This window comes from Camelina sativa, chromosome 12 (assembly GCF_000633955.1).
Source record: "Camelina sativa cultivar DH55 chromosome 12, Cs, whole genome shotgun sequence".
NCBI lineage: Eukaryota > Viridiplantae > Streptophyta > Magnoliopsida > Brassicales > Brassicaceae > Camelina > Camelina sativa.
The window spans coordinates 29,657,016-29,670,078 of NC_025696.1; the positions used below are offsets into that span (position 1 = coordinate 29,657,016).

General features: G+C 38.8%; 2 protein-coding genes across 2 annotated transcripts; both read right to left on the reverse strand.

The window, feature by feature from the left end:
* LOC104733993 lies at positions 2,943 to 3,936 on the reverse strand. Its single transcript, XM_010453509.1, has 2 exons — positions 3,483 to 3,936; positions 2,943 to 3,364 (listed from the first exon to the last, which is right to left on the reverse strand). The coding sequence occupies exons 1-2, from the start codon at positions 3,934 to 3,936 to the stop codon at positions 2,943 to 2,945; spliced, it is 876 nt and encodes a 291-aa protein (XP_010451811.1).
* LOC104732884 (myb family transcription factor PHL11-like) lies at positions 10,607 to 11,772 on the reverse strand. Its single transcript, XM_010452480.2, has 6 exons — positions 11,647 to 11,772; positions 11,365 to 11,441; positions 11,234 to 11,270; positions 11,020 to 11,113; positions 10,870 to 10,927; positions 10,607 to 10,758 (listed from the first exon to the last, which is right to left on the reverse strand). Exons 1-6 carry the CDS (start codon positions 11,720 to 11,722, stop codon positions 10,654 to 10,656), a joined length of 447 nt encoding a protein of 148 aa, XP_010450782.1. The 5' UTR covers positions 11,723 to 11,772; the 3' UTR covers positions 10,607 to 10,653.

Here is a 13,063-nt window from a genome sequence, read left to right on the forward strand (position 1 = left end):
CCCCCCCCTCCCTCTTATTAGAATTCGTCCCGAATTCTATAAGGTTTTGGATGGCCCTGCCTCATCTTCTTCATCGATAAAGAACTAAGGATACTTGGCTCGGAACCTTCCTTCATCTTCCCAAGTATTAACCCTTCAATTCTGCTTTCCCCAAAATACTTGGATCTGTGGAATTTTTCTCCTCTTCAGCTTTCGAGTCCACCGTTCACCAATACTCATTGGTCCTTCTGGGTATGTCAGGTTTGTTTTCAACTCCTGTATTGGTTCTTCCACAATCATATTAGGATCTGGAACGTGTTTCCGAAGTTGAGACACATGGAAGACTTTATGCAAGCGCATTTCTTCCGGCATGGCTAGATGGTAAGCCACTTCTCCAACTCTCTGCTCAATCTGGTAAGGGCCTATGAACTTTACCGCCAACTTTCCAACTTTCCCAAATCTACTCTTTCCTTTCTGGGCTGCGACCTTTAGGTACACCTAGTCTCCAACATCAAACTCCACCTCACGCCTCTTCTGATCGGCATACTTCTTCTGATGATCTTGGGCCTTCTTCATATTCTCCCGAATATACTGGATCTTCTCCGTCGTCTCGTCGATCATCTCATGATCAAAACTCGACCTCTCCCCTACTTCCATCCAACAAAGTGGGGTTCTGCATGGTCTTCCGTACATAGCTTCGAACGGAGACATGCCGATACTAGAGTGATAACTATTGTTATAGGAGAATTCAATCAGAGATAAGTTACCTTCCCAATCTGCAGACCAGTTGAACGTGCATAGTCGAATCAAATCTTCTATAGTCCGGATTGTCCTCTCTGTCTGCCCATCTGTCTCTGGATGAAATGAGGTACTCATGTAAACATCTATTCCTAGTGCTTGCTGTAAATCTTGCCAAAATATCGATGTGAACTTTGGGTCGCAATCCGATACTATGTTGGCTGGCACTCCATGGAGTCTCAAAATTTCATCAATATACTTCTCCGCTAAGTCTGCGGCCTGATCTATGCTCTTGACCGCAACCAAGTGTGCGACCTTGGTCAAACGATCCACCACTACCCAAACTGCTTCATTAGCCCTTCCCGGCCTTGTGGGTAATCCTCTGATGAAATCCATCGAGATCGACTCCCACTTCCACGAGGGTATAGGTAAGTTGTGTAGCAATCCTGCTGGTACTTGATGCTCCACTTTCACCCTTTGGCATGAGTTGCATTAACTCACCCACTTTGCGATTTCCTGTTTCATTCCAGGCCAATGATAGTACCTTCGAACATCTCGATACATCTTGGTGCTTCCTAGATGAATGCTTAAGGCAAAAGTGTGTGCTGCTCTTAAGATTTCCTGTCACAGTCCACCCCGGTTTGGAACTGTGATTTTCCCGTTAAGTAGTAGCGTACCATCATCTGCCAAATGGTAGCCACACACGTTTGGCCCATCCAAACTCCTCATCTCTTCAACAATCTTCTTAAGATTCTCATCCATTGGTTACTATTCATGGATCTGTCGTAAAAGACTAGCATGCGTCACGGCTTGCAGTCCTAACGGCTCACTAGACTCTCCTTCCAAGGCGAATAGTCTTACCTTCATAAATTCTTCAGACAATGATTCCATGTCTTTTTCCACATCTATGTCAACCCTTCGACGGCTCAAGGCATCTGCTACTACATTAGCTTTTCCCGGATGATAATGAAACTTCAGATCATAATCGGCAATTAACTCATCCATCTCCTTTGCCACAAATTGAGGTCTGGCTGTGTGAACAGATATTTAAGACTTTGGTGATCAGTAAATACCTGGACCGTCTCTCCATACAGGTAGGACCTTCATATCCTTAACGCAAACACTACAGCAGCCATTTCCAAATCGTGCGTAGGATAATTCTCTTCATGTTTTCTAAGCTGTCTTGATGCGTATGCAATCACTTTGTCTCCTTGCATTAACACACCTCCCACGCCAACTCTTGAGGCGTCCGTATAAACTGAATACGGTTGGTTAGGCTCTGGTAGAGCTAACACTTGGGCTGTCGTCAAGGCTTCCTTCAACTTTTCAAATGCTTCTTGCACCTCCGCGTTCCAAATAAATGGAACTCCCTTACCCGTAAGTCGCGTCAAGGGTTTTGCTAACGAAGAAAATCCCTTAACGAACTTTCGGTAATAACCAGCAAGTCCTAAGAAACTTCGTACTTCCATCACGGTTGTAGGCTTCAGCCATTATTGAATTGCAACAATCTTTTCTGGATCTGTTGATACTCCTTTCTCCTAAACTTGATGGCCTAGAAAACCAATTTTCCTTTGCCAAAACTTGCACTTACTAAATTTTGCAAATAACTTTTGCTCTCTTAGTCTCTCCAAGACCTTCCTTAAGTGCTCTTGATGCTCCTCAGCACTCTTGGAGTAGATGAGAATATCATCAATAAATATTATCACGAATTTATCCAAATAGTCGTGAAATACATCATGGATTAAGCGCATGAATGCTGCCGGCGAATTAGTGAATCCAAATGACATCACTGCAAACTCATACTGACCGTACCTTGTCCTAAAGACATTCTTCATTATGTCTGGTTCAGAGATTGAAATCTAATGATAGCCTGAGGCTAGATCAATCTTCGAAAACCAACTCGCTCCCCTAAGTTGATCCAACAAGTCATCTATCCGCGGTAGTGGGTACTTATCCTTGATAGTGATATTGTTAATCCCACGGTAATCTATGACTAACCGCATACTACCATCCCTCTTTTTTACAAACAACATTGGGGCTCCCCATGGTGATGAACTTGATCGAATAAATCCCTTCTCAAGTAAATCTTCCAATTGCTTTTTGAGTTCCGCTAACTCAGCTGGAGCCATTTGATATGGTGCCTTAGCAATTGGGGTAGCTCCTGTTCCAAATTAATGGCTTGAACACATCCTCATAGTCACTGAGTATATCGATATCTCCAACCTTTAGTCTTCAGCATCGTCTCCTCCAACAACAGTTAGAGTGACTAAATATACACCCTCCTCTTCAATTGAGTTTCCCACTCTTATCACTGACGCGAAATAGGCCCCTTTACTAGGACTGATCCCATGGAAGATTAGAGGTGTCCTCCCTCTTCTCTCGAGGATAACTCTGCTTTTATTGCAGTCAAGATGAGCTTCGTATCCTGACAGCCAGTCCATACCCAGTATGACTTCGAATCTCTCTAAAGGCATCACAAGCAGATTCGTATGAAGATTCACATCCTGAACAACCACTGACACTTCTCTCAGCATTCTTCGGGTCCTCAGTGGCGACTGATTCCCGGCTGTGTGAACAATCACGTTCACTGATTCCCGACTGTGTGAACAATTCCCGGCTGTGTGATTCTTCGGGTCCTCAGTGGCGACTGATTACCACCAACCAGTGATATTCCTAATGCATGAATAAATAAATATGCATGCAAAACCAAAATGCAACACCCAATCACACAATCACAGACAAAAGGAGTTAGAACCCATACTAACATGTTATGGGACATTTCTGAGATCCAGAGGGTTTGGCTGGTTCTATTCCTAAGGCATAAATATTAGTTGGGGTTGCTTGCTTCTTCGATGGGGGTTCCTTAACTGACGACGTTGTTGCAGCTCGGTTGGAAGGCTGGGCGTTTGGCTTTGTTGGCTTCAGAGGACATGAGGTCGCGTAATGGCCAGTTTCTCCACAAAAGAAGCATGTGACTAACGCAAGTTTGGGGGACTTGGTTTCCACAAGTGTTGGACAAGATCGGGCAAAGTTTCCGACCTGACCGCACATATAACATCCCCTTGGATCCATGTTTACCGATGTGCGTCCACCTTGATTCACAATCATACCACCCTTGCCATGGTTACTATTCTTATTTCGGTGGATCTCTTGGTTGTTTTTCCGAAATTTCACCACCTTCCCTAGTGGTACACCGTCCTTGCTCTTCTCTCGAAGCATCTTGAGTCTCTCTAACTCAATCCCTTCTTCCACATTAACAGCTCTCTCCTCGAGCTCAGAGACACTCGCATAAGTAACGGCTCAAAGCCGGCTTGAGATCTCGGGTCGAAGTCCCTTTAGGAACCTTCGAACCATTGAAGCTTCATCATCATTTCCATTGTACAAGTGTTTCCGAAGTCTTGCAAAGATTTGGCCATATGCCCTAACACTCTTATCACCTTGCTCTAAGCTTATAAACTGTTCCTCCAATCGATCACATGATTCAGGAGGGAAATACTTAAGCTCGAACTCTTTCTTGAATATCTCCCAAGTCACCGACACATAAAGGTAGCGAGAAGCCACCGTCTCCCACCAGGCTCCTGCATCTTCCTCCAAAAAGGTTGACTACAATTCACCTTCGGTATTCAGTTGGGCATTCAGACGTATCAAAATGCATCTCTAGGTTCTGTAACCATCTGTCCGCCTGCACCGTGTTCGCCTCCCCCTTGAAATTCTGAATACCCAGGTCGTTCATCATTTTTACTAACCTCACAAATTGACCCATTGGCTTCTCTGTTAGTGGATCNGGTTACAGCTCGAAGCCGGCTTGAAATCTCTGGTCAAAGTCCCTTCAGGAACATTCAAACCATCGAAGCTTCATCATCATTTCCATTATACAAGTACTTATGAAGTCTTGTAAAGATCTGACCATATGCCCTCACACTCTTATCTCCTTGTTCCAAACTTATGAACTGTTCCTCCAAACGATCACGAGATTCAGGAGGGAAATACTTGAGCTCGAATTCTTTCTTGAATGTTTCTCATGTTACCGACACATAACGGTAGCGAGAAGACACGGTTTCCCACCAAGCTCATGCATCTTCCTCTAAAAGGTTGATTATAATCCGTGTTCGGTACTCTGTTGGGCATTCGGACGTATCGAAATGCATCTCCAAATTGCGCAACCATCTGTCCGCCTGTACCGTGTTTGTTTCTCCTTTGAATTTTGGAACACCTAGATGATTCATCATCTTTACCAACTTCACAAATTTTCCTATTGGCGTCTCTGCCAGTGGGTCTCCTCGACTTTGTTGTCGTTATTGTTGTTGTTGTATCATGTGTGTCAGCAAGGTCCGTATTATCGCAAGAGTTTGTTGTGTCTCAGACGTGTGTGTCTGTCCACCAGTATTTCCTTCTGGGTTCACTCGATCTCCTCTCGGCATCGTTGCACTTCGATATGCAGGGAATGGCCCAACGGGTGTGTACTCCCGAGTTTGTGGATACACAAACTACGGTGTCTCATAGCGTACCGATCCCCACAGAGAATACCTTGGAGTATCTCCAGGATTATCCCAACCAAACATGTCACTCGCATCTGGTGTGCGGTGAACATGTGCATCATAATCTGACTCATCACCAAAATACGGACCCCATTCCTCAGGCTCAAACGGTTGACCCCAACTCTCCTCATGACCGAACGGTTGTCCCCATCTCTCCTCTTGCTCTGGTGAAGAGTCTCTCGATCCAGTTCTCCCTAAACCTCGACCAGACATCTGCAGCCATCGATAGCAAGGTACTTAATCCCATCTACCTAAAGTGTTGAACGAACCGGAATTCCTAAAATCCCTTATGCGACTCTTGACTCAAAAAAAAAAAAAAATTTGAAAACAATACGAGTATAACGAAGCATCATATTCACGCTCTGATACCACCGTTGTAACGCTCCCGAACCGTCCTATGGCGAGAAATACCCATAACAGCCCTGAGACGCCACTTTGGAAACAATCACCAACGACCCGGCCGAGGTTCTAAAACCCATTTATGGACTTGACCGGTCCATCGGTGAGGTTTCCACCACTATAGATACCACTTAGGCTTTTCTACCTTTGCGATGCCCAAGTGTTGCGCTGTCCCGGACAAGGATCTATGAGCCGATACTTGTATTCAAATATAAAACCAATTCTTTCATTAAATAAAAAAAAATATTTCATAAGTCTTAACAAAATATTTATAACGTTTTATGGCCAGGCCTAATGCCAAAAAGATTATACAGATTTTTTTTATAAAATATAAACATACTTTTTCTTTACACAAAGGCACAAAAATCTACTTTCCGGGCTCCTATTGTCCAACACAACCTCTAACACCCTCTACTGATTGCCTGCAGGACAAAACACTATCATAAGTAATCTAAGATTACTTAGTGAGTATCAGGGGTCCCTGCAGAAGATTAGATTCACATCCCAACCCCAAATCACAAGGAATCAATCATGCAACGCACAACAAGCAATCAAGCAGAGAAATGCATGCGGAAGCTAATCACAGCAAATGCAAGCAATCTACAAACATGTAAACTTGAATAAAAAGAAAAATATTTTTAAATAAGTTTACTAGGGCCCATATATGCTGCCTCTCGCCAATCACCCATTTTCTCCGCATTGCATCCACCTAAGGCATGCAATCGGAAATTTCCACATAAACTACACCGTCATGTAGAGCTTAGGCCATGGTAGCTAACCAAGTCTCTCCGAGAATTCGACATCCAATACAACCCTTCTGTCTGATGCATGTCGTAATCAACCGGGCGAAGGTCAGACACATCTCTGTCTTAGTGTGCTTATGGCTGTTGGCCCTCCTGACACAACACCACACACTAAGACCTTCCATTTTATGGGTAATTATGTTTATAAGCCTTAAAGAACTTATAACACACCAAGTCCTCTCAAAAGTGGGTACTCAAGTTTGTAAGCCTTACAGAACTTATAAAACACTAAATACCACCACTTAACCTCACATGCAATAGATCAAGTTTGTAATGCATAAGATCTACCATGGAGCACATCCCACACTGAGCAACCAACTCAAGGTGCATGCAAAACTCAAGAAATTCTAACAAGAAAACCAAGCAGAAATGCAACTATATGCACATGCAAACTGACACTAGATTGAGTCGTTGACAATAATCTAGTTCAGATCTATGCTCTCTGAAGTAGTGGAGACATGCAAAAGAGCTGAGGTGTCGCCTTCTCATGACTTAGGCATGTGGTGTTGACACCTCATGGGCGGTGTGTCACGCTTACATTCATCCAAGTTGCATGGCATCAAAGTATATTCCCCTCCACTCACTCATTTTTGATGGCATCTAGGAATATTCTTCTCCACTCACACTCTTGTGTGATTAAATAATTTCTCCACTTCTTCTTGAGACAAAAATCGAGTGGGAGGGAATATTCCTCTCCACTTTCCTCTCCATTGATTAAATAATTCCTTAGTGGTTCCTCCACTATGAATATTTAATTAATTTCCTCCACTCCACTAACTCCACCTTATTAAAATATTATTTTAGCGGGTTCCTTCCCGTTTCCCGTAATCCTCTTTGTTTTTGGTACTATCTGCATGAACGTCCACTCGTTCGTCTCTGTACGCTTTCCTGCGTGTACCGCGTACACTGGTACGTACCATCGATCGGCCTGTTGCTCGATTTACTTTTTCCCCGGACATCTCTCGGTAATTCTTTCCTGCTTCCAACTCTCTTCCTTTTGATCCCTTTCCGGGTCAATTCTTCAGGAAAAATTTATCCTGCAGTGAGGGTCACTACACCATGTCTTCAATTGCTTCATCTTTGGTCAGATCTGGAATTCAAAGCTTCAAAGGAGGAATGAGGGATTTGATGAACTCTCTGCTCTTAACGATGACCAAAAAAGAAACGAAGCTTTGGAGCTCCTCCCAGAACTCGGACCATGGCCACCGTATGTTCCCGTCGGGCTTTCAATCATCGGAGGTGATTCAAATCCCTCCACCACCGTTCTTGGGCAGCTGCCGATCTCACCAACCGATTGGCCAGTAATAGAGAAACTAGGGTTTCCCTTAACGGGCCATGTTCCTAACTTCGGCCCAACTCTACTTATAAGGTCTAAGTCCATCAGCCTCCAAATCTCATACACAAAATAGCCCAGGTCCGATATAAAACTCTTTCTCTTGTGTTTCCTGGATGTGTCTCTTAGGGATTTGTGGTATGGGAGCTTTTGCTTGAATAAGTATTTTTACTTGCCTTTGAATCGCTCTTGTTGGGTCTGTAATGGGGGGCTTTAGAAATCTGTCCATTTACCACTTCCCCTTAACCCCATCTGACGAATTCAACCACCTCTTCCCCCTAGCTGATACAACTCTGATCTCAATGTGTCTTAGATTGCCGAAAATTCTATCCACCTCAATCCCTTCAGGCCTTTATGTCTTTGTTTTGACTGGTGCAGAACACCATGTTAGCATAGCAAAAGACCTTCTAGGATGGCTAGATAGATACTCTTGTCAAGTTCAAATGGAAACTTTGTATCACGCGCCCCTTGAATCCCCAACCCCTTGTCTAACCACTCGTCTAAAGCACTGAAGCTCGGGTCTGATCTCTTATCTCATTGTCAAGCTGACTACAAGCTTTGTGTGGAATTCCTTTACCTCCATGGCCTTTGGTTTCATGTGAGGGAGGACCCACCTGCTTTGTTACAGTTTTACATTCATTGTTTGCGTTTCCAGGTTGTAGTTTCATCTAGAGCCTTGAAATTTGTTTGTGAAAGTATGACGGACTTTGATCCAATGCTTGTGAACCTTCTCTTGATGGCGAGGAACCCTACATGTGTCCCATCATTGGAACACTTTTTGAAAAGCTCTTATTCATTTCTTGCGCGAGCCGTTTATGACCATTCCTTGGTCGAGGATGTCGAGAAGCGTGTCTTCATGTTCGAATCCGCTTTGGTCCCAAAAGATTTTTCAAAGAATGCAAGCCTTTCAAAGTTGAACATCACCTTGAAAAACTCATGGAGCCCTTATCTTTTCTTTTCCCATTGTATTGCCTTTGCTTCAAGTTGTATGAACTGTCCTCTTTTGAGGTTTTAATTTGAATGAAGATTTTGTTTGACCAAAAAAAAAAAAAAAAGTTTATGTTATTGCGTCAAAGATTCAATTCTTAATTAATTTAAAAACTACAATTCATTGCTCTATCAAAGTGATTTTTAGCTTTTGATGATGACACTGTTGATTGTTCCCTCAACTTTGTATCAATGAAACACCTAACAATCATAGGCTATTTGTAATAACATTCCTTAGAAGAATTGGGAGATGAGAGCAATAAAGATTGTGGAGAAAGAAAAAAAAAGTATGTTTAAAGAAGATTCAAGGTTGAATATTGTTATAGATGAATGTGAAAGATGGGAAAAGAAAGTGTTTAATCAAAATTAATTTCGAAATAAAAATCGAGATTTCACAAGCAAACCAAGACATATTCTTTCTTGTATCCGCTTGTCTGTCTTGGTCGGTTGAGAAAACTCAATATTTGCATTGGATACTAGTGTAGACAACCACTCTTTCCAATCATCACATTCATCCCCAACAATCTTTAATCTTGAATCATCTTGTGACAACCCGTACAGCTTGTCCTATGGAAGTTTGTTAAAGGATGGGGACTAGGGTTCGAGGAACGTCTGGCGCACTAATAACCTACTAGTGGATTTGGATGTGAGTTCCTTTCCACGGTGAAGGGTTAGGATTGATGCCCTGCAGAGCCAGCTTAGGGCCTATGGGGACAAGCTAGCGGAGGCTAGTGGGGTCCACGGGACGGGTTGTTACATAATAAAATGTGAAAAGAGAGTAAATGCAAGAGATAACGAGTGTATAACGAAAAAAAAGAAAAAAAAATAATTGTGAAAAAATGTTAAACGAAATAGATAAGTTATATATCAATTTATAAAATAAGTTTAACATTTGTATAGATTTCTATTTTAAATATTGAATAATTATAATTATATTCAATGGGTCGTATTAATAATAAAAAAATGATAGTCCTGCGCAACGCGCGTATAATAAATGTAGTATTGTATAAACCAAAGCGGTAACAATCAGAGAAGTCTTGACCATAAAACCGGAAAATAATGACAGTGTTATTATTTTGTTAACCAGAAATAGATGGTTAGCGTTAGCCAATTGAAATATTTCTTCAAGGTATAGATTGTTGTTTTGACCAGTACTGGTTTTATTTTATAAAAGTAATAAAGTAAACTAAAGTAATAAACATAAAATTTTGAAGAGATAAATAATACGGTCAAACAAAAAAAAAAGATATATAATATAATTTAAAAATAAATATCTTATATATCCCAATAGAGAGAGGATAAGAAATCTTGTCCAGCCAATAAGATAAAGTGTCAATTCTAATTATAGTTATATGATACATGGAAGTTTTTTTTTTTTTGTTAACAAATATCATACAAAGAAGGAATTGTCCAAACATATATATATATATATATAGTCAAACAGGAAAATATTATATAAAGTAGGAAAATATATTTCTTGTTTTAGTCAAACAGGAAAATATATTTCTTTAAATAATATACCTATAAAAATATTGAGGCCAACCAAATCTTTTCAAACTTGAATTAGATTTTACCCAAAACAATCTTTTCTTTGTTTTAAGTTTGTTCCTTTGCACATATTTTTCATAACCATTAAGCAAACACTTTGTTTGTACCATTCAAAAGCTTAAAATTGGTTTGAAACTACTATATTGTTTCCTTGAGACTTGCAATATAGAAATATTGATAAAACAGAAATATTTTATAAAATAATCTTTCACCCAAATAAGGGATGAAAATTACCATAACATATTGTAAAATTTTTATTTCTTATCCCATATAAGCATTATATAAATAGGGAGCTAGCATAGAAAAAAAAATTGAAACCAAAGTCCACTTAGTACTTGAGACCAAGAGTGAGTTCAAGAGACATGTCTTCTTCATCATTTGTACCATCCCCAGAAGCTATGACATCATTGTCTCTGTTTTCATTTTTTCCCACCTGCCATAAAATATACATCTATATAATTCATATGCATCGAATCTACAAGTTGATGAAAATAAATACTTTATAAGGTAAGAAATGCAAAAGAAAAAAAAAAGGAAAATTTACCCTTGAAGATTGATAGAGAGACTTGCAAGATACTTCCGTTGGGGTTACCTTCTTAGTACTATCCAATTGTAGCATATAAGAAATTGAAAAAGATAGTTAACTAACAAATTACCACAAAATAATGATTATGCAATAACCTAATTTAATTACTTTTGTTGATTTTGGATAGCATCTGGAATACATTCATAGATCTCAAGGTACTGCTGAGACTGCCTCTGATTCATTTTCTGTATCATTCTCCTTTCTGCATAAAAATAACATAATAAATTCACTATGCACTATGTTGAACATCGATGCATGTATTGCCGTATGCAAAGTTACAACGCAAACATATTTAACTCTAAATGGTATGATAGTTATTTACCTTTTACAGATACTCCTTCTTTCTTGTTCCTATACATCTATTGAAAGTAAACACATATATTTAATTATGTACATAGATGCATATATATCTTTTATATGGATACATATCATGTGTGTATGAATTATAAGGACCTGGAGATGGCTTTTAATTTGTGATAAAGTAAGGCCTCTTCCACCCATAAAGTTCAAAATTTTCTTAGGTGTTGCCGCTGCAATTAAGAATATTAACTATAATGAATCGAAAAATGATATATAAAGTGAAATTTGATCATGGATAAGACAGAATCATCGAAAATAGTGAGAGGGGAGGTATCTTAATGAAAGAGACAGTTGATTTCAATGACAAAATTTTGGGATACTCTGTTCTACTACAGAGGAATCGACTTTGTTTTAGATTTAAAGAAAATCGCTTACTTCTTTCGCCACCAAGAAATTCAACAGCTTCAACAAAACGGTGATGACGATCGGTAGTCCAGTGCACACGCGACATTGTTGACGTAATGTAAGATCTAACGATCGCGTCTCTCGTCGGATTTTTTCTCCGGCCAAACTCTTAGCTAATTTTATGTTTTGTTTATACAATGTATCGTATATATATATAATATTGTTATGATTAAAATATTCATATATAATTCCTAAAGAAAAAGAAATTCAATGCTTATTATTTCTTAGTTGTCACTTGTAGTTTTTTATTTAATTATTCCTCTAAACAAGGAAATACAAAATTGCACATTTTCTTAAAGATATATTTTCTGACAGCTCTGAGTTGTCTTTTGTCTAATAATAATAATAATATGTATGATAGAATTTATAATTTTCAAATCAAAATTAATATTATCAGATTTCTCTTCTTTTATATTCTAATATAGATTTATCTTTATGTATTAATTTTTTATATTCAGAATTCATTTATGGCATAAGCCTTGTTGCTTATTATCATTATTTTGAACAAAATGATATTAATAATTTAAAAACCATCCAAAAAAATAACACACACATATATCTCTATATATATATACACATATATATATATATATATATATATTTTAATTATATATTTCATACTGAAACGACCCGACCCAATATCGCTATGTTAACCTATTGCGACTAGGTATGACTAAAATCAAACCGTAACCGTATCTTGGTCCGTAACCAGACCATAACCATATAAAATGGTTAAAAACCGTAAATGTTAACCGTAAATCTGTGGTTAAATTATATTAACCATAACCGACACACATATATCGCTATGTTAACCTATTGCGACTAGGCATGACCAAAATCAAACCGTAACCGTATTTCGGACCGTAACCAGACCGTAACCATATAAAATGGTTAAAAATCGTAACCGTTAACTGTAAATCTGTGGTTAAATTATATTAACCATAACCGTTAATTAACCGTAACCGTATCAAAACCGTTTGTTAACCGCATAGTTAAACCGTAATTTATTAACTGTAACCGTTTTAAAAATATAATAAAATATACTAATAATTATTTATTTAATATGAATTATATGATATATAGAAATATGAATACACTAAAAGAACATATTAATTATAAATAAATAATATCAGTTATATTATATCATCAAATAATATTAATCGTATCATATTATCAAATAACTGTAACCATATATAACCGTAACCGCTTCAATTAAATGACTATTCAACCGTAACCATTTAACCATTTATTAAATGACTATAGTTAAGGTTAAATAAAATTTCTAACTGTAACCGGTGGTTGATAAACCGTAACCGTGGTCATCCCTAATTGCCACAATGTATTAAAAACCAAAAAAAACAAAAAAAAAAAAAAAAAAAAAAAAAAA

Excerpts from the sequence above, each read along its gene's own strand:
- LOC104732884 (XM_010452480.2), bottom strand. The coding sequence starts at position 11,722 with ATGTCGCGTGTGCACTGGACTACCGATCGTCATCACCGTTTTGTTGAA. Across the intron at positions 11,442-11,646 it reads ATTTCTTGGTGGCGAAAGAA|CGGCAACACCTAAGAAAATT; the intron begins GTAAGCGATTTT and ends TCTTAATTGCAG. Across the intron at positions 10,928-11,019 it reads GCTATCCAAAATCAACAAAA|TACTAAGAAGGTAACCCCAA; the intron begins GTAATTAAATTA and ends ACAATTGGATAG.
- LOC104733993 (XM_010453509.1), bottom strand. The coding sequence starts at position 3,936 with ATGCTTCGAGAGAAGAGCAAGGACGGTGTACCACTAGGGAAGGTGGTG. Across the intron at positions 3,365-3,482 it reads TCAGAAATGTCCCATAACAT|TCGCCACTGAGGACCCGAAG; the intron begins GTTAGTATGGGT and ends GGTGGTAATCAG.